The sequence below is a fragment of the Perognathus longimembris genome, chromosome 19, assembly GCF_023159225.1.
Source record: "Perognathus longimembris pacificus isolate PPM17 chromosome 19, ASM2315922v1, whole genome shotgun sequence".
In the NCBI taxonomy this organism is placed as follows: Eukaryota; Metazoa; Chordata; class Mammalia; order Rodentia; family Heteromyidae; genus Perognathus; species Perognathus longimembris.
This window is the reverse complement of record NC_063179.1, coordinates 22,208,364-22,232,558: the sequence shown is the minus strand read 5'-3', so window position 1 is coordinate 22,232,558 and position 24,195 is coordinate 22,208,364. Positions and strand designations below refer to the sequence as shown.

Genomic DNA, 24,195 nt, shown 5'->3' with positions numbered 1-24,195 from the left:
GAAATTCAGTAACAAAGTAAATCTCAGAACTGGCAAAGAAACACTTTATAATATGCAAATTCATTTAGAATTTTGCTTTGCTTTCTTTTTAAATATATGTTAAATAATTAATAATTAACATAAAAGATGAGAGTACATAAAATCTTACTCCTGTCATTAGACATCTAGGTTTAATGTTCTATTAAAGTTGGGCACTGAATTTAGCTGGACTTCTTAGTACCTGTGACAAGATGGAGAATTGACATAATTAGTTGAAAAATACTGTTTAAGTGTTGTGAATTAGTTCTCTCTTGTGCCTCTATATCCATGAGGAGTCCAAGACTCACCATATGAAAATCCACAGATGTTACCAAAAATCTCTTAAATAAAATGACATATTTTCATATAATCTTTATATATTCTCTAGTTTATATTATCTTTAATTACTTATCTATTATCTATATCTATTATAAATGCCATGTAAATTAAGAATTATATTCAGTTGCTTAAGGAATAATGAGAAGTTAAAAGATTGAAAATTTTTCTTTTTTTAAATGTATTTATTGAGTATTGGGGTTTGAATTCAAGGCCTCATGCTTGCTAACTAGCTGCTATATCATTAAAGTCACTCTTAGTCCTTTTTTGCTGAAGTTAACTTTTCAGGTAGTCTTACTTTTTGTCTGGAGCTATCCTCAGACTATTCATCTTCACAGGCCCTGCCTCCTGAGTAGACAAGATCTCAGCTAAATACAAATGTCCTACTGGAATTCAGTTCTTATTGCTTTTGTGACATAAATAAACTACCAAGAGTTTGTATCAACTAAGTGAGCCTATATTCTTGTCTCTTTTTCCCTTTAAATTCATCCTGAATATTTGGAAAAAATTAAAGGCAACTTTATATATAGACTATACCATAGTGAGTCTTATAGTATGTCTTTTGAAGTAATAGGAGATCTCTTAGTGTCACAATCTTACCTTTATTTATATCCAGTCTCTAAAATTTCAAGGGCTTTTGTGTGGCTCCATAATTTAACCCTTTAGCTTTTAATTTTTCCCCCACATGATTCCTTTAAACAAATCTTTTTAAAAGTTTTTTCCTGAAATGGGATGTCATTCATAGTTGTCATGAATTTTTCATGTGCTTTAACTAATAGACCCTTCTGTCATAGGTATGTTCATAATGGAAGATGAAAGATTTGGCAGCGGCTCTACTAGTACATTTTTCCTTGACATCAATGAAGATGCAGAGCCAGCATTTTTTGACCGACCTGGACCCTTAAAGGATAAAAATTCATTTCCTTTCTTCGCTTCTAGTAAGCTTGTGAAGAATCGGATCTTAAGTTCACTTACTTTGCCTAATAAAAAACATCGTAGTAGCAGTGATCCAAAAGGAGGAAAACTGTCATCTGAAAATAAGACAAGCAACAGGCGGATTAGAACACTTACAGAGCCCAGTGTTGACTTCAATCACAGTGATGATTTCACCCCTATCTCCACAGTACAGAAAACATTGCAATTAGAAACATCATTTGTTGGGAATAAGCACACTGAAGACACTGGTAGTACTCCGAGCATTGGAGAGAATGACTTAAAATTCACCAAGAGTTTTGGTGCAGAGAATCACAGAGAAAACACAAGCCGAGAAAGGCTAGTTGTAGAAAGTTCAACAAGCTCACATATGAAGATACGTAGCCAAAGTTTTAATACTGATACTACAACAAGTGGCATAAGTTCAATGAGTTCAAGTCCTTCTCGAGAGACAGTAGGTGTAGATGGAACAACTATGGATACAGACTGTGGAAGTATGAGTACAGTGGTAAGTACTAAAACTGTTAAGACAAGCCACTACTTGACACCACAGTCTAACCATCTGTCTCTCTCCAAATCAAACTCAGTGTCCCTGGTGCCTCCAGGTTCTTCTCATACACTTCCTAGAAGAGCACAGTCACTTAAAGCACCCTCTATTGCTACAATTAAAAGTCTAGCAGATTGTAACTTTAGTTATACAAGTTCTAGAGATGCCTTTGGCTATGCTACACTGAAAAGATTACAGCAACAGAGAATGCACCCATCTTTATCTCACTCGGAAGCTTTGGCATCTCCAGCAAAAGATGTGCTGTTTACTGATACCATCACCATGAAGGCCAACAGTTTTGAGTCCAGATTAACACCAAACAGGTGAGCAAAAACATTTTAAAATGAATAGTAAATCTGTTCTTAACAGATTTAAATGTAAAACGTAAGTCAAGTTTAACACTGCATAAGTACTGACCTAGAACTGGGGGGCATGGCTCAGGATAGAGCATCTGCCTAGCAAACCCGTTAGGCCCTGAGTTCACACTCCAGTACAGCCAAAAGAATAAAATAAGAACTGACCTATTATAATTGGTTACTATGGTAGGCTATTAGCTCCTTGTTACCCGATATGATTTGAAATGGATTCTTGCAGCTGCGAGGGGGGGAAATAAAACTCCATTAGATCTTAAAAATAAATACTTGCTTTTCAAGGACATATAAGTCACAAAGCTTTTTTTATTTCTCGCTTCTGCAAGGATCGATTTTAAAAAGAAGCATGTCGGGGGAATCAGGAGCTTAAGACCTACAATAACAAACAACCTTTTCAGGTAGGTCAATTTAAGGCTCCAGAAGTTGACCTCTTTTTTTTAAATAACTGAAATTTTCAGTTAAATTATTTTAACTTTCAGTACATCAAATTATTAACTAGGAACCTATAAACACTAAAGGAATTAACTCTTTGGTCCTTAGGACTCAGCAGAGACTTATAAACCACAGTTAGATTTTATCAAACTGTTCAGAGAGAACAGTTTCAATTTTACCTTTAAAAGAAATAGAGTGCTGGGAATATGGCCTAGTGGCAAAAGTGCTTTGCCTCGTATATATGAAGCCCTAGGTTCGATTCCTCAGCACCACATATATAGAAAATGGCCAGAAGCAGCACTGTGGCTCAAGTGGCAGAGTGCTAACCTTGAGCAAAAAGAAAGACAGGGACAGTGCTCAGGCCCCGAGTCCAAGGCCCAGGACTAGCGGGAAAAAAAAAAAAAAAAAAAAAGAGGTATAGTATTAAGGCCAGGCATCAGAGAGACTGAGATCAGAATTGTGGTTCAAAGTTGGTAGGAAGTCTGAGAGACTCTTACCTCCAATTAACCACTGAAATGCTAAAAGTTGAGGTGTAGCTCAGACCCTGAGTTCAAGCCCCAGGCTAGACAAACACACACACACACACACCCTGTGTTGGTTGTTGTTAAGACAAATGCTTCAGAAAAACTTTTAGTTTTTAAGCTACTCGTATTTGTTTAAATGTATTATAATCTGTTGAATAGTTACAGTAATGTCTAGCACATAGTACTCTATAAAAATTAGTATTAGCTGGGTATTGGTGCCCACACCTATAATTCTAGCTACTCAGGAGGCTGAGATCTGTGTATTGCAATCCAAAGGCAGCCCAGGCAGGAAAACTGTGGGATTCTTATCTCCAAGCAAGAAGTAGAGCTGTGGCTCAAGTGATGGAACACTAGTTTTAAGCAGAAAAGGCTAGGTACAATGCCCAGGCCCTGATTCAAGCCTCATTACTGGTACACATGCATGCACATAGTTATTACTCTTATTATTGTTAATTTTATGAAACTTATCTGTTACATGAAATTCATATTATGAAGCAGTCTTATTTGAATAATTATACATTTGAGGGGAGGTAGTGATAACCAGATACTGAATTTTTATCTCCTCTTACAGAATTTAATAAATGATGATGTAATTCATAACCTGCCTAGAGCTCCCTGCCTTTGACTCCCTCACCAGTCCAAAACAAAGTCAACATCTTGAGTTATCAATCTATGCAGCATAATTCATGAATTTGCCATTTGGGGGCTATTTTCATATACCTTATATCATAGAAATTAGATCAATGCTTGTAATAGTGCTTTTTAAGTAGAAAAGCATCCCTTTTTGCAACAGAAAAACACAGTACATGGAGTAGATGTACACGGAGCTATATTGACTGAAATAGGAATTGAAAAGGAAGACAATCCAGTATCTTTTCCCCTACTCCAGTAATTCTTAAAGAGATTTATGAAGTCAGTGACATGTAATCATAACAGTAATTAATCACTGACCTCTTTTATGAAATTCAGAAATTTCTGTTGAGTAGGTTTTAGAGGGAAGTTAGGAATGATTTTTCTCTGATAATTGTAATAGCAACTACTTATGCATTTATTTTATGTGTTTTGTGAAATCATTGATTTTATGTCGGGCTAATTGAGGAGATTTTAACACGCTTTTCCAAATAGTAATATTCATAGGAAGGTGAAAGTTTGAATAGTGTTATACATATAAAGCAGATACCAAGTAAATGTTTTAGCCATATCTACTATATGAATCTATTTGGTAGTTGTGTATTTTATTAGCATATCAATATACAGTACTTTAGAATTGTTAGTGACAAGTGTTTTGTACAAAGATCAGTGCCTCAGGAAAGTATCTCTTGTAATATTTATAAATGACACCATTTTATTCCCTGTTACATAAAATCTGTGTTGAAAATGATGGTATTAAAGGAATTCATCTTCAAAGAACAAGTAATTACTCTTATTTTTCCTAAGTATAATGTTAAACAGTATTAATAGATATATCTTGAGCTCTGTGATAGCAAATCCAGCAGTTGCAAGTGACCAGAAAGGTAGTCCTTGAATTATACCTCTGTTTCTAAGTTAGTTCTTTTTCTACTTATAGATGTTGAGGTTTTCTAATTCCTTGGCTTTTCTCCTTTACCTGGGATATCTTAACAATACTTTTTGGTAAATTAACGTTACTTCTGGGTTTTTGTATGTTGGTATAGCAGCTAACATTTTAAACTTGTATATGTGATCCCAGTAAACAAGTTTTGACTGTTTAGTATTTGGTTAGCTACTTTTAAAAAGGTAGGAGTAGAAATTGCCTTTTAAATGTGATCAATATTACACATCAAGAGACTTAATGTAATTTTTTGTGGCATTATAGGTTTATGAAAGCTTTAAGTTATGCATCGTTAGATAAAGAAGATTTATTAAGTCCCATTAATCAAAGTACCCTCCAGCGATCTTCCTCGGTTAGGTCCATGGTGTCCAGTGCTACATACGGTGGCTCAGATGACTACATCGGTCTTGCCCTTCCAGTAGATATCAATGATATATTTCAGGTATATATTACAAATCTTATTGTTTTCTTATGACCTGATTGTTTATGTTTTCTCTTAACTGTTTATTGGAAATTATAACTTGGAGCAAAGGCAAATTGTAGGGAAGGTAATTTTAAGGCAATTTTGTCTAAAGAAATTTTAAGATGAAAATTCACCTTTTCAACTATACTCTTGTAGACTCCTAATACCTCAAGGTCTCTAGAATATCATCCTTTCTCTCCTATTAAATTAACATCTTGTTTGATTTATTTATGTATTCTCAGTGAAAAATCCATATTCCTGACCTTGTTTTTCCATCATTAGTCTTCTTTTTCCATCTAGAGCAACCATATTTGATACCCAATTGTATAAACTGGTTCTAATTCTAGGAGATACCCACAAATCTCTATGTGACATTGTAGTACTAATGAATACACATTTGCTCAAAGGACTAGATTTTTTCCCCCAGTACTCGAGATTGAACTTGGGACCTCAAGCCTGTTGACAAGCACTATACCACTTGAGCTATGTCCCTACCCTTTTGATTTTGATTCTGAGAGAGGACCTCACTTACTGCCTTTGCCTGGCTAACTCTAAGCTCCACCTACTCTTCCACCTCCTCAGTAGCTGAAGTTTCAGGCATGGGCCACCATCTCAACTTAAGTACATTTTAGAGTTAAATTGTTGTTTTGAAGATTGATTTAGCTCACTGAAAACATGCTAAAAGGCTTTTGGGGTTATTCCTTTGTCCTGTTTGTATTTTTCCTTTTCTAATCAACTTTTCATTCTACATTCATTATGTAAATGCATAGCAAGTCTATTTTAATTACATTTCACTTAATTTTCTTAATATTCACAAGGTGGACTTTTTATGACAAGATTTAATGATTCATATCTGTTTTAGGTAAAGGATATTCCTTATTTTCAAACAAAAAATATACCTCCACATGATGATCGAGGTTCAAGAGTGTTTGCCCATGATTCAGGAGGTAATAAATGCATGTTATTTGTTTTTATAAGACTACATATTAAGTTAAAAATGAAAAGTTCTTATTTATAGAATAACACTGAAAAATCAGAGATATACTTTTGGGTCAGTTTAAAAAATTATACCAATGTTGGGTCGTGATTCCAGTGGAAGAACACCTGTCTTGCAAGCATAAGACCTTGAGTTCAGATTTTGGTACTGACAAAAAAATTAGACAGAGTAACTAAAACAAGTTAAAATTAAGCCTTTTTAAAAATTATATTTATGTTTGAGACAAGTTCTCAATATGTAGGCCTGTGACTACAGGCCGTTCTATAGGCTCATCTGTCACTCATAATTCTCTTGACTCAGCCTCCCAATCCTGTATTTAGGCTTGTACCAACAAGTCTGGCACCACAGGTTTTTTGGGGGGGGAAAGGGATTGTTTATTTTGGGGGGTTTTGTTAGTAAGGTCTTAAAAGTGTTACTCCAACTAAATACTTGGCTTCTCAATAATATTTTCTTTTTTTTTTTTGGCCAGTCCTGGGGCTTGAACTCTGGGCCTGAGCACTGTCCCTGGCTTCTTTTTGCTCAAGGCTAACACTCTGCCACTTGAGTCACAGCGCCACTTCTGGCCATTTTCTATATATGTGGTGCTGGGGAATTGAACCCAGGGCCTCATGTATATGGGGCAAGCACTTTTGCCACTAGGCCATATCCCCAGCCCCTCAATAATATTTTATTTTTGAAAAGTAGTTCATGGAAAATGTTTGACACTAATATTCATAGGTTCACTAAACATTACTTAGGATGAGGAAAGATAAAAAATGTTTTTATAAGTTATACAATCTGTTTAATCATATGTTATATTTTATATATGAACATAAGCCAAAGATTTTATAGCTTCATAATTTTGATTTTAAAGTCATCATTATACTTAGATTTTATTTGTCTTTAGGCAAATTTTGGGAATAATTGAACTGATACACTAATTATCTTTTCCATTTTATAGTTAAAACTCATAATTAAAGTAGTATAAATAAATGTGCTGATTACAGTTATTCCATAATTTAAAACAAATTATTTTCCCATTTAAAATTAGATGTTAAATTACTTTTAAGATGAAGATTAAAAAAAAATCTGTTCTCTAAATTTCTTTCTTAAAATCTTCATGCAGTTTAAGGAACTTAAAGAAGGTGTTGTTGGTCTATCTCATCTGACTATTTTATATTTTCTTACATATAGGTCTCCCATCTGGAACTGGAGGTCTTGTAAAAAACTCTTTTCACTTGCTACGACAACAGATGAGTCTTACGGAAATAATGAATTCAATCCATTCAGATGCTCCTCTATTTTTAGAAAGTACAGAAGATACTGGGCTCCAGGAGCATACAGATGATAACTGTCTCTATTGTGTCTGTATTGAAATTCTGGGTTTCCAGCCCAGTAACCAACTAAGTGCAATATGTAGTCATTCAGGTCAGTGATTTTGTCCTTTGAGATAAATTCACCTGCATTTGAATCTGCTTCAGTCAGTCACAAGTCAGCTGTCAGCCTTTTTTTTTATTATTCCTTCTTACTCTATTCTTACTAGTTCATACTTACTCAGAATCTCTCTCTGGAGTATTTGTGTTTCAGCCTTTAGTTGTGATTTCCTCCAACCCATTCTTCATACTCTTAACTAACATTCATCTATTTGTAAATCTTTACTGACAATTCATGTACAACATATGAGACTCTTTGTGGTTTACCTAGTGGTGTTTTTATCATGAAAAATGTATTTTCTCCACCGTTGTTTTCTTACCCGTTTACCTCTCCACACAGAAGCAAGCTCATTACACAGATGCCCATAGTCTATCTGAGAAGTCTACCTCATCCTAAGTGTCAAGCACTTTTTATATTTTTTAATGTTTTTTATATATTTTATTTTATACTTTTATATTTTATTATACTTATATTTCTAATATATACCTGTGTGGTGGGCTCTCAGTATATATTTGAGAACATATATGTGTATGTGTATACATACATACACTGAGATTTTTTTTTTAATCTTTTTTTAAAAAAATATGAATCAACAGAAGTTACACATAAGCAGTTTCAAATTAGTATAAATGTGTTTCAGGGGTTATCAAGTATATAATTTTTCTTAGTAAATATCACATAGATATATCTCAGGAAAAACCTAGTGATTATTAGACTTCTCTGGCTCTTCCAGATTGCTTCTTCATAGTTCAGTGCTTCGCAAATCATTGGATTGTGGCACGCTGGTGTGCTACAAATAGCATAAAGTTAAGCTATACTGATCTTCTTGTTGATTCCATATCCCAGTGAGTCCTGCGTTTGATAGATCCTAGAACTAGGAAATTTACATTGTAAACAGCCCTGTCAGGTCCTTATTTTGTTTTCACTTACTTACAATTTTTTTCTGTGATTTTGGGAAAGTTTAGATGTATTTCACTTAGTATAAAAGATTTGAACCATTTGGTTACATTATTTATTCTCTAGTTCCTAAAAGTTCTTTTTCATTTACTTGCTCAATAGATAAATATGAAGCATTTACTAGTAAGCTTTGCTACACTGTTTTTTGCTTAGTTATGAAATACATATGGGATTAGCCCTTTAATTACCCAGCCATAGAAGAATCACAGCTAGTTTTAATCCATTTGTTATCAGTAGCCAAGTATTACAAGGTTGGGGGCTAATGAAACACTTGCCTTGACAGAGCCACCTTTCACCCCAAGGTTTTTTCTAGTGATACCAACTATTAGATTGAGGAACAGCACAGTCAGAAAATCTTTTAATTTGGAAAGTATAAGGTACCCATTGATAACCATTTTATGGTAGGGACACTAATTGAACCTTTAAAACAATCATGCAGAAGTCAAATGATAGCCTTTCAAAATTTACTTATTATGCATTTCTGTTGGGTCCAATTTATATATACTGCCACATTTGCTGTACTGTATACTTAACCAGTATATGGTGGGAAATCTTACAAGTGTTTTGGACTAATCAGTGTGAGAGACAACTAGGAAAAAACAGCCAAATATAAAAAGTAATAGTCCCCACAACTGAAAAAGAAAAGAGAAAATAATAGAATGTGTTTGAAGGTTAAGATTACTAAGATGATAAGCTGAGGATAGATAAAACTACATAGGGGAGGGGAGGAGCAAAAAAAGAAACAGTGATGGCTTTCACATTTCTGTTGGTTATAGGATTAAATGTTTCACCTAAAATTTATGCGAAAGACAAGTTTATATAAAATCTATCCAGATGATGATTTTAGGAATGATGAAGTAGAACCCTGTCCTTCTCTTTGCCCAAGTCATAAGCTTGGAGGAGGCCCCCCAGAAATGCAAAACAGCAGAGTAATGAACTTGGGGAGCAAAGAGGTCCAAAGCCAACAGACTCTTGCTAAAGTATTTCATCTTGTACAATCTACCTAATCTCACTGAGCTGTAGTTTTATTTTTAGCTTAAGTCTGGAAATAATGAGACCATCTAGTATTCAGCCCATAGTAAATATGGTTTATAGTATATTGTAAATAATTATTATATAGTTATTTTACCCTAAATTTTGGTATTTTCATTTTAATGATCCTACCATATTCCTAAAGAAAATATCCTTCTTTTCCTTTGATATCTTGTGCTACTCAGTACAGTTGGCTGGTAACTGGGTTTATAAAATACTGAAATACACAGGCTTTGTTGGCTCAGGTCTATAATCGTAGCTGCTCAGAAGGTGGAGATCTAAGGATTGGTTCGGAGCCAGGCTAGGCAGAAAAATCCATGAGATCCTTATCTTTGGTTACCCAGAAAAAGAAGCCAGATATGGAGCGCTTAACCAAGTGGTAGATTAGCAACATAAGCAAAATAGCTAAGCAAGGACTTAGTGCTAGAAATAAAATGAAATACTGGCAATAGAGTTCCTTATAGAAACATTTAATTTTTTTTCGGAAATAACATTTCCCATAAACTATTTTGTGACTTACAGCTTTCTGGTAAAAAAAAAAATGCTTATGATTTATTTTTTTAGTTAAGCCAGATAGATGTTTGTTTAATTCATTTGGTTTTGCTTACAACTTGGTGTACTTTATCTTGCTCTATAGGGAATAAAGAACACAGCCAGTGTATTTTGTTTAGGGTATAAGCTGTTCTAAACTACTTGCCTCCATTTTTAATTTAAAGATAAAATAAGGCTAAGCTCTAGAGGACTATTAGTTTAAAAGAGAGGAAACTGTCAAAGCAAACAATTACACTTAAACTAAGTATCGATCTTTTCAGATAAACCCACTTAGTTTATGGACTAAATGCTTTATCCAAATTAAAAGTAATCTTGAAATAAATATCTCCAGTAAAAATGTATCTAAAGTTCATTGTATGGAATTCTTCATGGAGGATGGAATTTTAAATCCCTAAAGGTCAGTAGTCTGAATCTGGTATGCACAGTTTGCCTTCAACTGAATAGATGTATATCCTCCATCAGTAAGAACAGTAGGTTAGCTAGCTGTTCTTTTCCCCATTCCAGGAGTTTGGGGTTCTCTTTATCCTGCTGGGTTAAGTAATACCTTTATTTTGCTCGAATCCCTGAAGTTTTCATGTAACATATATTTTACCTTATTTAAAATGTTACTGGTGTGATTTAATAATATGTCTCATAACTAATGTCCTACAAGAGCAAGAAGCTATTTCACATTTTCAGATGAGAGAATTATTTTTGAACCTTGCCTTACCTAGAGGAATAAAGTTTGTTTTTATAATAAAAAGCTGTAACTTAGGAAAGTGTAATTTTACTGTTACTGGAACTAGGAATGTTTTACCATTCCCCTGTGATAGTTCATCAGTTGAGTGTAAAATAACATGATTATTCATTGTTACTTAGGAAAGCTACCTGAAAAGTAGTTTTTAAGTATATCTTTAGTTCTCGAACCTTTCCTATTGGCTTTATTTGAAACAGCAATGCATACTAACATATCTTTTACATGTTTGGCAAACACATAATTGCTTTAATCAAAATATTGAACAGCACTAAATTTAGAAATCTTCTTTTCCAAGGAACTGAAGTATTTCCTATTTAGTGTGATATAAACAGTAATCTTAGCAAATACCGGGAGATGAGTGATGATAAGTCTTATTTTTTGGAAACCAAGTAGGAAAAGGTAATAAATACCGCTCATATTGTTTGTGAAAGAAAACTGGACCTGCCTTTACAAAGGATTTACTCTCTAGCTGAATGTGTGTGTTCTCTGTCAAAGTTATAAAGATTAATTTTCAACATTTCTTAAAGTATCAAGGTTGTATGATTTTTATAGGTTGTCCAATGTTACTTCCTACAAAGGAAAACCAGTGATTTCCTGATTTCCATGTGCTCCATGTATATAAGTGCCCAGGAAAAAAAAAAGAAATTAAACCCCCAACCATTTGAAATTAAATGTTAGTTTACTTCAGTCCTTCCTAAGAATACCTTAGCAATGTGTGGGTGATACAATAAATAAGATTATAAGTAATGAACTGAACTTTACCTAGGAAACGTATTTTTCTTATACTGTTATACACTTATACACTGTTAAGTAGAAAGAAGAGGAAGCTCAGGAAATAATAAATACACTACAATGCTGTTAATATAACTCAAGATCAAGAGAGAAAATTAAGCTAAAGACCTACGTGTGTATGGCAGGGGTGGGAGAGGGTATATTCATGTGTGCTCACATGTACACAAACGTAAGTTTTAATGGCATTTTACTATGGAGAGGTATTTAAATGGGGGTAGGAGGATGAAAGAAAAGAGAAGAGGATGTTTTCACTTTTAGCTCTCAGTGTATATTCATTTGAATTTTTCCATCACATTCCTATAATAGTTTTGCCATTTAGGAAAATAAACTCTTATTTATAAATGTCTTCAGAGCAATCAATATCGAAGTACTCTTGATTATTTTGAAAATAATCATTTTGAGAAGTTATTGTTGTAAATAGGCTCTTTTAGAGTTCAGAGAGTAAACAAAAATAAAGTGGCTATAATTCTTTAAATAAATTTGTTTCAGATCTTCAAGATATTCCATATTCTGACTGGTGTGAACAGCCTCTCCACAATCCCTTAGAAGTAGTTCCCTCTAAGTTCTCCGGGATTTCTGGGTGCAGTGATGGAGTATCTCAAGAAGGCTCAGCAAGCAGCACCAAGAGCACAGAATTGTTACTAGGTGAGCCTTTAGATGAGCTTTTTAGCATGAATATTAGCTGGTTTTAGCTGGTTGGCTTCTTTTTTTGTCACTGTTTTTCATAAAGACTAAAATTTAAAGTTGTTTCAAAACTTCAGCAAGCCAGGGCACAAGTAGGTTCATTTTTATAATCCTGGCCACTCAGGAGGCTGAGATCTCAGAGTTGTACTTAGAAGCCAACTAGGGTAGACAAATGCAAGAGGTTCTTCAGTTAACCAGCAAAAGTCCAGAACAAGAGGTATGGTTTAAGTGGTAGTGTGCCAGCTATAAGCAGAAATAGCCTACCAAGACTCTAGGTCCTGAGTTCAAGTCCCAGGATCAGCACAAAGAAATTATATTAAGCTTAAAACAAACAATAACACTGTAGCAAGTTTAGTTTTAATGAAGCAGTTTAGGAGACTTTTTTGTCTTTTTACCTTTACTACTATTTAAATAGTTGTACAAAGGAGTTGCCATTTAACAAAGCAGTTTATGAATACAATATACCTTGATCAGTGTCAGCCCTTTCAGCATTGTCACCCATCCTTTCTCTACCCACCCCTTCTCTTAGTTTTGGAGGATATGCATTGGATTTAGCAGTAGCAGATTTCTTTTTTTTTTACTTTTTTTATTAATTGAACATAAATTTTTTTACAAGGTGTTGTGCAAAGAGGGTGCAGTTACATAGTAGGGCAGTGTGTACATTTCTTATGATATCTTACGACCTGTTTTTCTATCCCTTGTCTAGGTCAGGTAGACATATATGCAATATACAATGTATCAAGAACATATACAGTATTCACAGACTTGGTCTCTACTGTCTCTCTGTCTCCCTTTGTTAACAGTCATATATCTGGGAGATCATGCCCCTTTGTTTTCTGTGTTCTAGGCTTGTCTCACTCAACATTATTTGCTCGAGTTCTGACCATTTCCCTGCGAATAACAATATTTCACCATTCCTAATCGCTATGTAGTATTCCATTGTGTATAAGTACCATATTTTTTGGATCCATTCGTCTGTGGAGGGGCATCTGGGTTGTTTCCATATTTTGGCTATTGTGAATTGTGCCGCGATAAACATGGAAGTACAAATGTCATTTTGATATCTTGGGTTTTGCTGTTTAGGATAGATGCCTAGGAGTGGTATGGCTGGGTCATAGGGTAGGTCTATATTGAGCTTTTTGAGAAACCTCCATACTGTTCTCCAAAGTGGTTGTACTAATTTGCACTCCCACCAACAATGGAGAAGGGTTCCTCTTTCCCCACAGCCCCTCCAGCATTTGTTGTTTCCTGAGTTCAGGGTATAGGCCATTCTAACTGGGGTGAGGTGGTATCTCAGGGTTGTTTTTATTTGCATTTCCTTTACTAGCAGGGATGTTGAGCATTTCCTCATGTGTTTCTTTGCCATTTTTATATCTTCTCTTGTGAAGTCTCTCTTTAGCTCCTTTGCCCATTTCCTAATAGGTTTATTGGGCTTGGAGGGGCTTAGTTTTTTGAGTTCTCTGTAGATGACCGATATCAGGCCTTTGTCTGTTGCTGTGCTGGTAAATATCCTTTCCCATATCGTTGGCTTTCTTTCTATTTTGGTGGCTATGACCTTAGCTGTGCAGAAACTTTTTAATTTGTAGTAGTCCCATTTGTCGAGTCTTTCCCCTATTTGTTGTGCCCCTGGGACAGCAGATTTCTTAAATATTGCACCTGTACCGCCACACTCACTTGTATGGCAGCCATTTGCTTTTATTACAAAGTTTTGTTCCTAAGTTAGTGACAGGTCCCCGTTTTTAAAGTAACTTTACATCAAAATCTTCTTTTCAGGTGTTAAAACAATTCCAGATGATACACCAATGTGCCGTATACTCCTTCGCAAAGAAGTTCTAAGATTAGTTGTTAATTTGAGTAGTTCAGTTTCCACCAAGTGTCATGAAACTGGGCTTCTAACGTGAGTAAACTGTGCATGAATGTTATTTGTTCTACTTTCTAAGATGAGAAAAGATTCTTGAAATACCTCAGAAGGTAGCTTTCCAGCTCCTCATTCACATCTGTATGAGGTTGAATTTCGTTGCACTTTGTGTGTACTTCAACAGATTGAATGCAAAGCAGGAATGAGAATCTAATTTTCATCCAGTAAGCCAGACTGTAAAATGTAAGCTATCTCTAAAACAGAACTGGGCTGGTGGCTCATACCTATAAATTGTATTCAGGAGGCAAGGTCTGAGGTTCAAAGCTAACTCTGGCAGGAAACTTTGTGAGATTCTTCTATCTAACCACCAAAAATGGTCAAGCCACAAATGGTCAACCACAAATGGTCAAGCACTAGATTTGAGTGAAAAGCTCAGTGACAGGGTTTAAAGCCCTGAGTTCAAGTGCCAGGATTGGCACACTCACAGAGAAAAGCTATCTAAAACAGCGCCACTGTGTTCATGTTTTTAATGTTTTGAAAAAAGTTAGGTTATTAAAATGTGTTTATGTAGCCATGTGACAAATTTGAGACAGCTTCAAAATAGCTTATTTAAAAGCACATCCTTTACATTCTCAATTTGTTTATTACACAGTAAGTTATTCCTGGCTATAACACTTGACTTTGAGAGTATGTCCAAAGACCAAAGTTTGAGAAAAGCAGACTTCAATAAAAAAGTAATATTTTTTCTTGAATTTTTTTCTTATTTCTCTTCAGTGTTGTAGACTTTTTTTCTAAGTTCCAGCAACATGACAGAAAGAAATTTTGACAAATTGTCAACATCTGTATTTGCACCATTTAAAGTAGTGGTTCTAAAAAGAAATGCACTGAAAGGTCTCCTGTAGGGTATTTCAGGGCAACACAGATGCCAACACCCCACTTCAGATTTCTGAGCAGAGAGCTCTATGTCACCCACAGCAGATAATTCTGAGTGCTCTCCAGCAAAAAGTCAGTGTTTGAAATGTTGAAAGATAGATTCAGATAGTTAAAGATATATCAATAACTTTAGTCTGCCTTTAAAAACAATTCTATTGTAAAACTTAATTTTGATCATTCTTGAGTTGTCCTATGCTTATATAAATGTGATTTCTTACACTAAGGAGAATATTTTTAACTTTATCGGAAGCATTATGGTTTTGGTAATCTTAAAAAAATAAAAGTGAGACATTGGAAGAAAAATGGGTGAATCATGATTACAATTTGTATCATCCCGTGGACTTTTCTTTCATTTTAGAATTAAGGAGAAGTATCCCCAAACGTTTGATGACATATGCCTTTATTCTGAAGTTTCCCACTTGCTGTCACACTGCACATTTAGACTTCAGTGTCGGAGGTTCATACAAGAATTATTTCAAGATGTACAGTTTTTACAAGTAAGGATTTGTATGTCTGAAAACTCCGGAATCATTCCATGTTTGAATTAAGTTAAAAGAAAGATTGTATCTGTATCATGTGCTGTTTCTATAAAAGGCCTTAATAATTTACCATGTGTTTCCTAGATGCATGAAGAAGCAGAGGCTGTGTTGGCAATACCACCAAAGCAACCTATAATTGATACATCTGCTGAATCCTGACCTCTTATTTATGATGTATATAGATACATGCTATATATATTCATATTTGTGGATACCCTAAAAGCCTCAGAAAGTACTGACTGACTGCACAGCAAAGACAGAAGTCTCTTCTGTGCACTGTTCCAGCAATTACTGCTACCTGAACAGTTGGGACTGCTGACTTCCTAACCAAATCAACTTCCTTCTCTCCCCTAATGAAGCCCTTTGAAAGGTTCCTGATTCTTCACATGTTTAAGAATTTCAGTTACCATCATATGCAAGAGCAAAGCACTGAATACCTACATAGGTTTTCTATTTTTTCATTTTTAAAGGCCTAATGACAGTGGATCAATAGTAGGAAATACAAAAGCACCCATCACACAGTTGTTACTGAATTCTTTTTCTTCTTCCTTTTTTTTTTCCCTTTTTGGGGTAAATACAAAGATGCCTTGTTTGTTAACTAATTTGTGGAAACCAGGAGTCAGTATCTGTGAGGCTGTATCCTGTTACCCCACGGGGTATGCTGTAACTGCTGGTGTTAGAGAGCAAACCTCGGCCCTTCCACCTTTTCTTAAGGTTTGTAACACTACTTCAGAGGTTTGTAACCTCAAAGTGAAAGAAGAGCCTCAGCAATCCGGGACTCTTAAGTTATTTTTTAATGTTATTAGGCTGCAGAAAAATTAGTTGTTTTCCATCTCTCCACTTTCATTTCAATGTGTTATTATAGGCTGTTTAGACCAAGTAAGGTTTTTCACTACAGTTTCTGATTAAAATTTAGAGAACATTTTGTAGTTTAATTGAAAATATTTCCCACTTAAAAAATACATCTTTTTGTGATGGACTTCCATTTTCATCAACTACCCATATTATCATTTCAAATAAGGACTTGAACAAGCACTGTTAATGTAGACCCAGAGCAAAAGAAAGCATTAAAGAATACTTAGAATCTCTTGAGCAAGAGCTGTGTGTGCCTGCAATTTACACATTCCATGGGAAAAGAAGAGCCATATATCCTTTAAGAAAATCATTATTGAAACTCACATTATTGATCAAATTGTAGTGAAAAGCCTTTAAGTACTAAGTTTTAAAGCATCAGTAATTTAATTTTCATCAGTGTTCATATTTTGCACAACCTAAAGGTAGCAATAGGTGAGTTGAAGAACACAGTTGCTGCCTTTATCACATTTGTGAAGTTGTTAAGTTGATGGGGGCAAGGTTTTGTTTGTCTCACTTGTGTACGTATAAAGATATTTGGAAATCTTTACAAGAGTCAAACATATATGCAAATTTGTATATAAAGATAGCATGGCCACCATCCTTATAATGCTTGTAAGTGAAAGGAATGTCTTTTTTTTTTTTTTAGTCTGCATATAAATAGAAAAAAATCCAGCTGGACTGATTAGGACCCTTTTTTAATTCATTTGTGTAGAAGACTTTTATAATTACACATCAGCTTTGACACTGTCATAGAACATTGGTTAATATTTTCCTATGTTGCAGATCCTTTTTGTAATGGTCTTGTTCTTTTGAGATCTCTGTAAAGGACCCTGTGAACTAGAAAACATAACTCTCACAGAGATTTTTTTTTTCTTTCATTTTTAACTTCCTAGCACTGAAAGCTCCCATTGGGATGAAGCATTTCATCTCACTTCCTAACACCTTGTGGACTGCACTTCAATTGTTCTCGTGTGCACTGTGTAGCAACTTACATTAAAATAAGGCAGAAAAGGGCTCTAAGCTGCTGCTCATGTTAAAAAGCGGTTTTTTTTCTCTCATAAAATTCAGTGCAGGTAAAACAACTTTACCACTGAACCCGAGTGTTTATTTAAATGTCAACAGTACTTCTAAGAATGTTGCCTATCACCTTGGTCTTTGGTCTTGGACAAATAAAACTGCCTTTCCAGAGAACCAAACATCAGAGATACTAAACCAAATAGTGGTTAAAATTCCAAAGGAAGTAATGTAGTAGTATTACTCATAATGGGATTAGCATATTTTAGACATTCACTTTAAACACTACCTCAGTTAATATAGGATATAAAATTCTGTGGTTTAATATCTAAAAAGTCAATAATTCTTTCTTGTCACAAACAGCCCTCCATCCCTATACCCCAACTGTCATTTATCCTAAAGAAGGCTGTTACCATTATCCTGAACAGGTTTTGTTCTTCTTGTTGTTGTTGTTTGACTGTTACTTTGAAAGACATGTATGTCATCATATCTGCCTATAGCACTTACTATTGGAAGACACTCAGCTTTGTGATTGTCAATATACTCAGAAAGAAAAGTCTGTGTTTAAAGTTATAGTGCTATTTGGTTTGTCCATGTTTTTACTGACAGGTCTAATACATTTTCTTTAAGTATTTGCTTGTACAAAAGTAGATGTTTATGATGAAAAACACATGCAGTGCCAAGTGATTAACTTAGGTGTTTAAGAATATTAAATAGCAGAAAAGTCTTAAGAATGATGTCAGTAATAATAGAAATAATTGAGAAAGTCATCTATAAATAATAGATACTACCACACTAGAACACCAAAATGTCAATACTGTAGTTTTTAATATTTTAGAATTAATCTTAGTCCATATAAATTTCTATCATTGATAATTATTGAATAATTTGGAGGAATTTGAACAGTTTCACTGGTTGTAAAGTGAATTTCTAATTGTAAAGTGAATTATCATTTCTAATTGAACTTTTTTCAAAAATAGATTTCAATTTCACATACTAAGAAAATACTAATAATGCAATTAGAAATTTAGTATTCATAATTAAGTATACTCATAAAATTTCTTATACTTTTATTCCCAGTTTGTGCTTAGGTAAGTTGGGGAGTAGAAGGTAGAGTGTGTTCTCCCTGATTAAAATTTTTCTGATAAAGATTAGTAGCATAAGGACATTTTGTAAGACAATACTGTTAAAAGAGGGTTTTTTGAAAATCTGTACATTATGGCTATAGTAATGCATAGAGAACTCCTTCAGAAATAGTGGCTTTAATGGTTTCTAGCTCTCTTGTCTAGAGCTTGAGATGATTAAAGATGAGTCTTTCAAGGCATGTCTGAGTGGCAGAGTTTTCAACAGCAAGATGTCAGCGCTTTAACTTTAAATTTGCTGCTATTTAAATAAAATTTTATTTCATTCCATTCAGAGGATGCCTTTTATCCCCATATCAAAGCACAGATCATAAGCAATAAAAACCAACCCAATGTATGTCATTCAAATTAAAACTGCAATTATTTTTGCGTGGTAAGAGTGAGGTGCTAATTTTGTGTGAAAAGAACTTGTAAATTGCTTTGGAAAATGTTCTTTGGAAATAAGGGTTTTGTTTTTATTTTGTTTTTCCCCCAAACCTTATAGTCCTATGCTTCCATTTTTCTCTCAAATTAACAGTCAACTCAAACACAGAAAATCAAAGAGGAGAATTACTTGAGAGACCTTTGAAAAAAGGTGTTAGAAATCAAATTTTCTAAAATATAAGTTGGTAAAGGACCCTGTGTCTTTGTATTTATAAAATAAATACCTTGTTGCAATCTTAATTTTAAGAATGTCACTACAATGAGAATTTCATCAGAAAACATAGCAGTGAAATTAATAGCAGTGCTTATCAAAGAACAGTGAAATCTATAAGATTTCAGAATCTTTCCAGAAATGTTTTATTTCTCTTAGTTCTAGGTTCCCTGGGTAGTTTTTATTCATAGTAGGTTTAGATGATTCATAAAATATGGACTTTCCCCCCATTGGAATATTTTTATAATTATGTGGATAGCTGTGCCACAGCATGCATAAATTGCACATATTGTTTGACTTTCTTTATAAGATACTTAATTTGAAAATTATAATTAATGCCAAAAACCTGTATCTTACTATTTTGCCACTTAACCAGGTTGATTTAGCACAAAATGCAAAATCTTGGGGCAGAGAGGCAGAGAGGAAGAAAACTTGATGGATAGTTGTTGAAATATGTTCCATTTACTGACCTGTCAGAAACCCTTAGGATGCATTGTAAAACAAATGATGTAAATTAGTTTTGGAAAATAGTAAGGGATTGTGAAAAAAAATCTCAGACTTTAATGTTCTGTAACCACATGATTTCCCTTTTTATTTAGTAATACGCTGCTACATATTTGGAGGTTCTGGTGTTTGTAGGTCACTGAACAGACATTGAAATCTGATTTATATTGTATAACTGTAACATAGAAACAAAAAGTATTTATATATTTTCCGTAAGAATATTTCATTGAGTTGTGTATAATTTAAATAAGATTTGTCCCCAAATGTTTTTGCTCACCCTGATTTTTTTTGTTGTGGTTTTGTTGTTTTTGTATAATGTGTACAGTTTATGTCAAGGGCATTAAAAGCCTCCTGAAACATAATCTTATCAAAGGGATACATTGTTAATAAAATGTACTTAAAATTCCTAAACTGGTGGTCTGGCAGCAGTACTTTATTGGAAAGCCTTGTTCACAATTTAATCAAGTATCTCTACATTCTCATATATACATAATGGAGTTGCTCAGCCATAAACAAAAATGAATTTTATTTGAAGGAAAATGGATGAAGCAAAATAAGCCAGACTGAGACCAATACTGCAGTATTCTCTATTATAGATGGCAGCTGGACTTAAAGAAAATTAAGTGGATGTGGTCACACATGGAAGACGAGAATCTAATAAAGACAACCAGAGGAAGGAGGGGAACAAGGATGAGGGGCAGAAAATGATCACAATATATTGTGTATGTATGTGTATATATATATATATGGAAAGGCATAATAAAACCTATGTTTAAAAATTACCAGAAAGAGTGAGAGAAGTGATAAGAAATATGATAAAAAGTATGCACATGTATGTCTAACAAAGAAACCCCCTCCATTGTACAATTAATACATGCTAATGAAAATTGGGGAATATAAAGAATTTGGAAGATTTCTAAATATAATAGTTGCCAATTTTTGAGAAAACAGTGCTTTTCATAATCTGTAAGTGAAGATGTCATCTGTAGGAAGTATTCCATTTCTTGTGTATCTGTCTCCTTTGATCAGATAGGCTAACTTGTAGCTAGCTGCCTAGTGGTAGGTAGAAAAGCATACTACAGGCAAAAACAATTCCAGACTGTAAAATGCAGCATGAAATCTAGGATATGAGTTGGAAAACTATGTCTTACCTTCAGAACAGGTTTGTTTTTGATCCTTTGGCCATTAGGCATCAAGCACTTTCTGAGAATCATTTTCCCATCTTTATTTTTTTTTTTTTAACTGTATGTCATGAGAAATGTAGTTGTCTCCGAAATAGAAAACACATAATGCTGTCATTCAGCTGAAAAAAGGTCAAGGGTAGTTTAACTTCAAAAAAGATCATTTATTTAAAAAAAAAAAACTGATTAGTATATAAAATACAAGAGGTACTACTTCAATATTGTAAAATCTTAAGATATTTAAAACTTGTTTCTTTAGTGTTTATTATAGAGAACTTAAGTGAGTTATGTATGCATAGTCCTTCAAATTGAATGTTTTAGGTATTTAAAAATTCTGAGGACTTTTATTGCTGTCAGTTAAAGGTTTTTAGATCTTCTGCCTCGTGCAATGTCTTAGTAAGTTTCCTGAATTCTTTGAGGTGAAGCCAGCTTATTTTTAGAAGCATTAACTAAGCCCAGTTCAATTGATTCTCTTAGATAGTGTAGTAGATAATGACATTGACTATAATTGCATAGATTAGGTGTTACAAAGTCAGCAAGCATTTCAGGCCTGTGATGTATGTATGACTAGACCCCCTGCTCTGCTCCATCCTGAGTGAGCAGGATTCCCTGCACACAACTGAAGATTGCTGTGCAGGCTGTTCAGTATTTACAGGCAGTGAATGCCAGCCCATCTCACCACCAAAATGCCATTCATCTCAAGGAACTTCTAGTTTAGTTGAAGGTACTCTTATTTTTTTAAGGTATTATGGCCTTGTTGGAAAAATTAGAGCTCATTTAGAGAAATTATTAAGGGATTTCCAGAGGAAGCCTGATTTGCTTCAAAATAAGGGGTTAGGGGAGTATTTTTTTTTCTTTGTACCTGTCCTGGGCCTTGAACTCAGGGCCAGAGTTCTGTCTCTGAACTTTTTTTTTGCTGAAGGCCAGCTCTCTACCACTTGAGCAGTTGCTCCAGCTTTTTGGTGATTCATGAAGATGAGAGTGTCAAGGACTTGCCTGCACAGGCTGACTTTGGGCTGTGATCCTCAGATCGCAAGTCTCCTGAGGAGCTAGAGATTATAGGCCTGAGCCACCAGTACAGTAAATACGTTTTGATGGGGTTAAACCCATCCATGGGTGTTATGTTCGGGCCGATAATTCTGCTTTTGTTGAGTGATTTGTTTTTCTTTTAATCCTGATACTTCTACTGAGACATGAATGTAAACTTCAGAAGTTTCTGAATAGCACTTCTTTAAAGCAATACTAACATGATATATAACACCAAAATCTTAAATTACAATATATCTGGTTGTTAGAAACATTGAGGAGGAAGGTTTGCAACCACATCTGTAGGTCATACTGATACGATGAGCATGAAGTTATGTACCCATGCACTTCCTATTGGTATATTGCTGCATTTCAGGATGGTTTGATTTAAGTCCAGGTCGCATTCAGCTGAGGAGCGGATGAGCAGGTTGTAAATGTGCCCAGGAACTTAATTTTTTCATAGTTCATAAGCTACACTCAGTAATGGTTAGACATAGATTGCATTGAGGTAGATAGAACACCATAATGTGATGGTGAAATGTTTTAATTAAGACTTACTGCCACAGTAAAACAACTTCAAAACTGGATTATTTTTTAACCCAAACCTAAATGGAAGAATACATTCACAAGTCAGTGCCATTGATTTTTCTGTATACAAATTTCAAATGAAAACCATAACAAAGGAGCGCTAGTGATTTTAATACTGAGCAAAGTCTTTTCACAACTATCACATTAAATGAAATACTGCTTTGTGCTACATTAGGACATAGCTAGTTTTTCCAGCAAAAGGCTTAGACGCCTGTGAAAAAAAGGCTGAAAAGTTAGAACAAAACAGCACTGCTTGTGTAGGTATATGCTGATGTGAATGATTTCTGTAGAATAACATGCAGTAGCAGCCAGAGCTACAGGCATAGGCAGAGTCATTTCCACCACACAGCAGCAACCAGCAAAACAAAAGGAATCTTTATGCTTTTATAAAAATGTGACCAACACTAGGGATTAATTCGCTGATATCATGGGAAGGGAAAGGAATTACATGTATTAAATACTTACTCTACCAGTGTTATAACTACTCAGTGTTTTGCATATAGTGTTCCCTCTGTGGTGTCTATGGCAGTTAGTTTCAGGATCCATCCCCAAACCCAAATCTGCAAGCTTATGTCCCTTATATAAAATGCTGTAGTATCTGCAAAGAAACTGTGTACTACTGGGTCATCTCTAATACCTAATACAATGCAAAGGCAATCATTGTTAATACTGTATTGTTTAAGAAATAATGACAAAGCAGTCTATGTGTTTGATACATAGGTAGGGTGGTTTGTTTTGTGTATATTTTCTATCTAAGGTTGATAGCATCTTGGGATTGAGAACCCTCATGTATGGAGGACCGAGTATAATTTCAAAGGAGATAGTTTCTCGCGAGTCAACAGAATTTCCCACTCCATGGAACTTGGTGAAGTTGTATCTCAAGTTACATATTTGACTTATTTAGCAGGATAAGAATATAAATGGGACAATTTTCTTGACCCAGACAACCTACTGTGGAGTCCAAAGCATACCAAGTGGAAATGGGTCATTTATATAGAGCTCTTGAATGAAAATGGGAAGAATAATAAAATGTCAGTGGAAGTACTTAATGGTACATTTTCCCTTTTCTATTCTGAGGTAGTTAAAAATTAAGAAAACAGACGCCTACTGAACTGGAGTGCTTATCTAAGGTTGGCAGACTCCTCCCTTCTCTTGGTTAAGCCTCTGGCCCCTAAGGGCATTACCTAGGTAAGTGGCACCCCTGGAGGCAGTTACCTCCCCCTTCTCTTAGTTCTCTCCCACATCTGGCATGGCCTGGATAAACCCTGACCAGCCCAGCCCACCCCTTCACATGGGCCAGTGTCTGTCTCCACCATCTGTCTCCACCGTGCAGGGGCAGACAGTTATGGGAATAAAGTTCTCTCTCCTGCCTGAATACCACGTGGTGGTCTCTTAGTTCTCTTATTGGTTATCAGTTGCCAAATAAAACTTAACACATACTACTTTGACCCTGAGTCAAGTTCTTTGCTAAACTTATTCTCTTACTGCAGTGAGTTGCACTTCAGAATTGTGGAGCAATGTCATTCTTTCTGATAGAGGCATAAAATTCCATTGTGTATATGTA

General features: G+C 34.8%; 1 protein-coding gene across 2 annotated transcripts in view; it reads left to right on the top strand.

Moving 5' to 3' along the window:
- Rictor (RPTOR independent companion of MTOR complex 2) overlaps window positions 1-19,264 on the top strand; it is an 87,031-nt gene extending 67,767 nt beyond the window's left edge. Inside the window, exons 31-39 of one of the 2 annotated variants that reach the window (XM_048368512.1) lie at window positions 1,149-2,157; window positions 2,532-2,603; window positions 4,996-5,173; window positions 6,057-6,141; window positions 7,365-7,598; window positions 12,163-12,318; window positions 14,131-14,254; window positions 15,507-15,645; window positions 15,772-19,264. In XM_048368512.1, the coding sequence (XP_048224469.1) occupies window positions 1,149-2,157; window positions 2,532-2,603; window positions 4,996-5,173; window positions 6,057-6,141; window positions 7,365-7,598; window positions 12,163-12,318; window positions 14,131-14,254; window positions 15,507-15,645; window positions 15,772-15,846 (2,072 nt within the window). In that variant the 3' untranslated portion in view covers window positions 15,847-19,264. The remainder of the gene's footprint in view (window positions 1-1,148; window positions 2,158-2,531; window positions 2,604-4,995; window positions 5,174-6,056; window positions 6,142-7,364; window positions 7,599-12,162; window positions 12,319-14,130; window positions 14,255-15,506; window positions 15,646-15,771) is intronic. The other variant, XM_048368513.1, reaches the window with a different exon arrangement.
- Window positions 19,265-24,195: the final 4,931 nt, after the last annotated feature.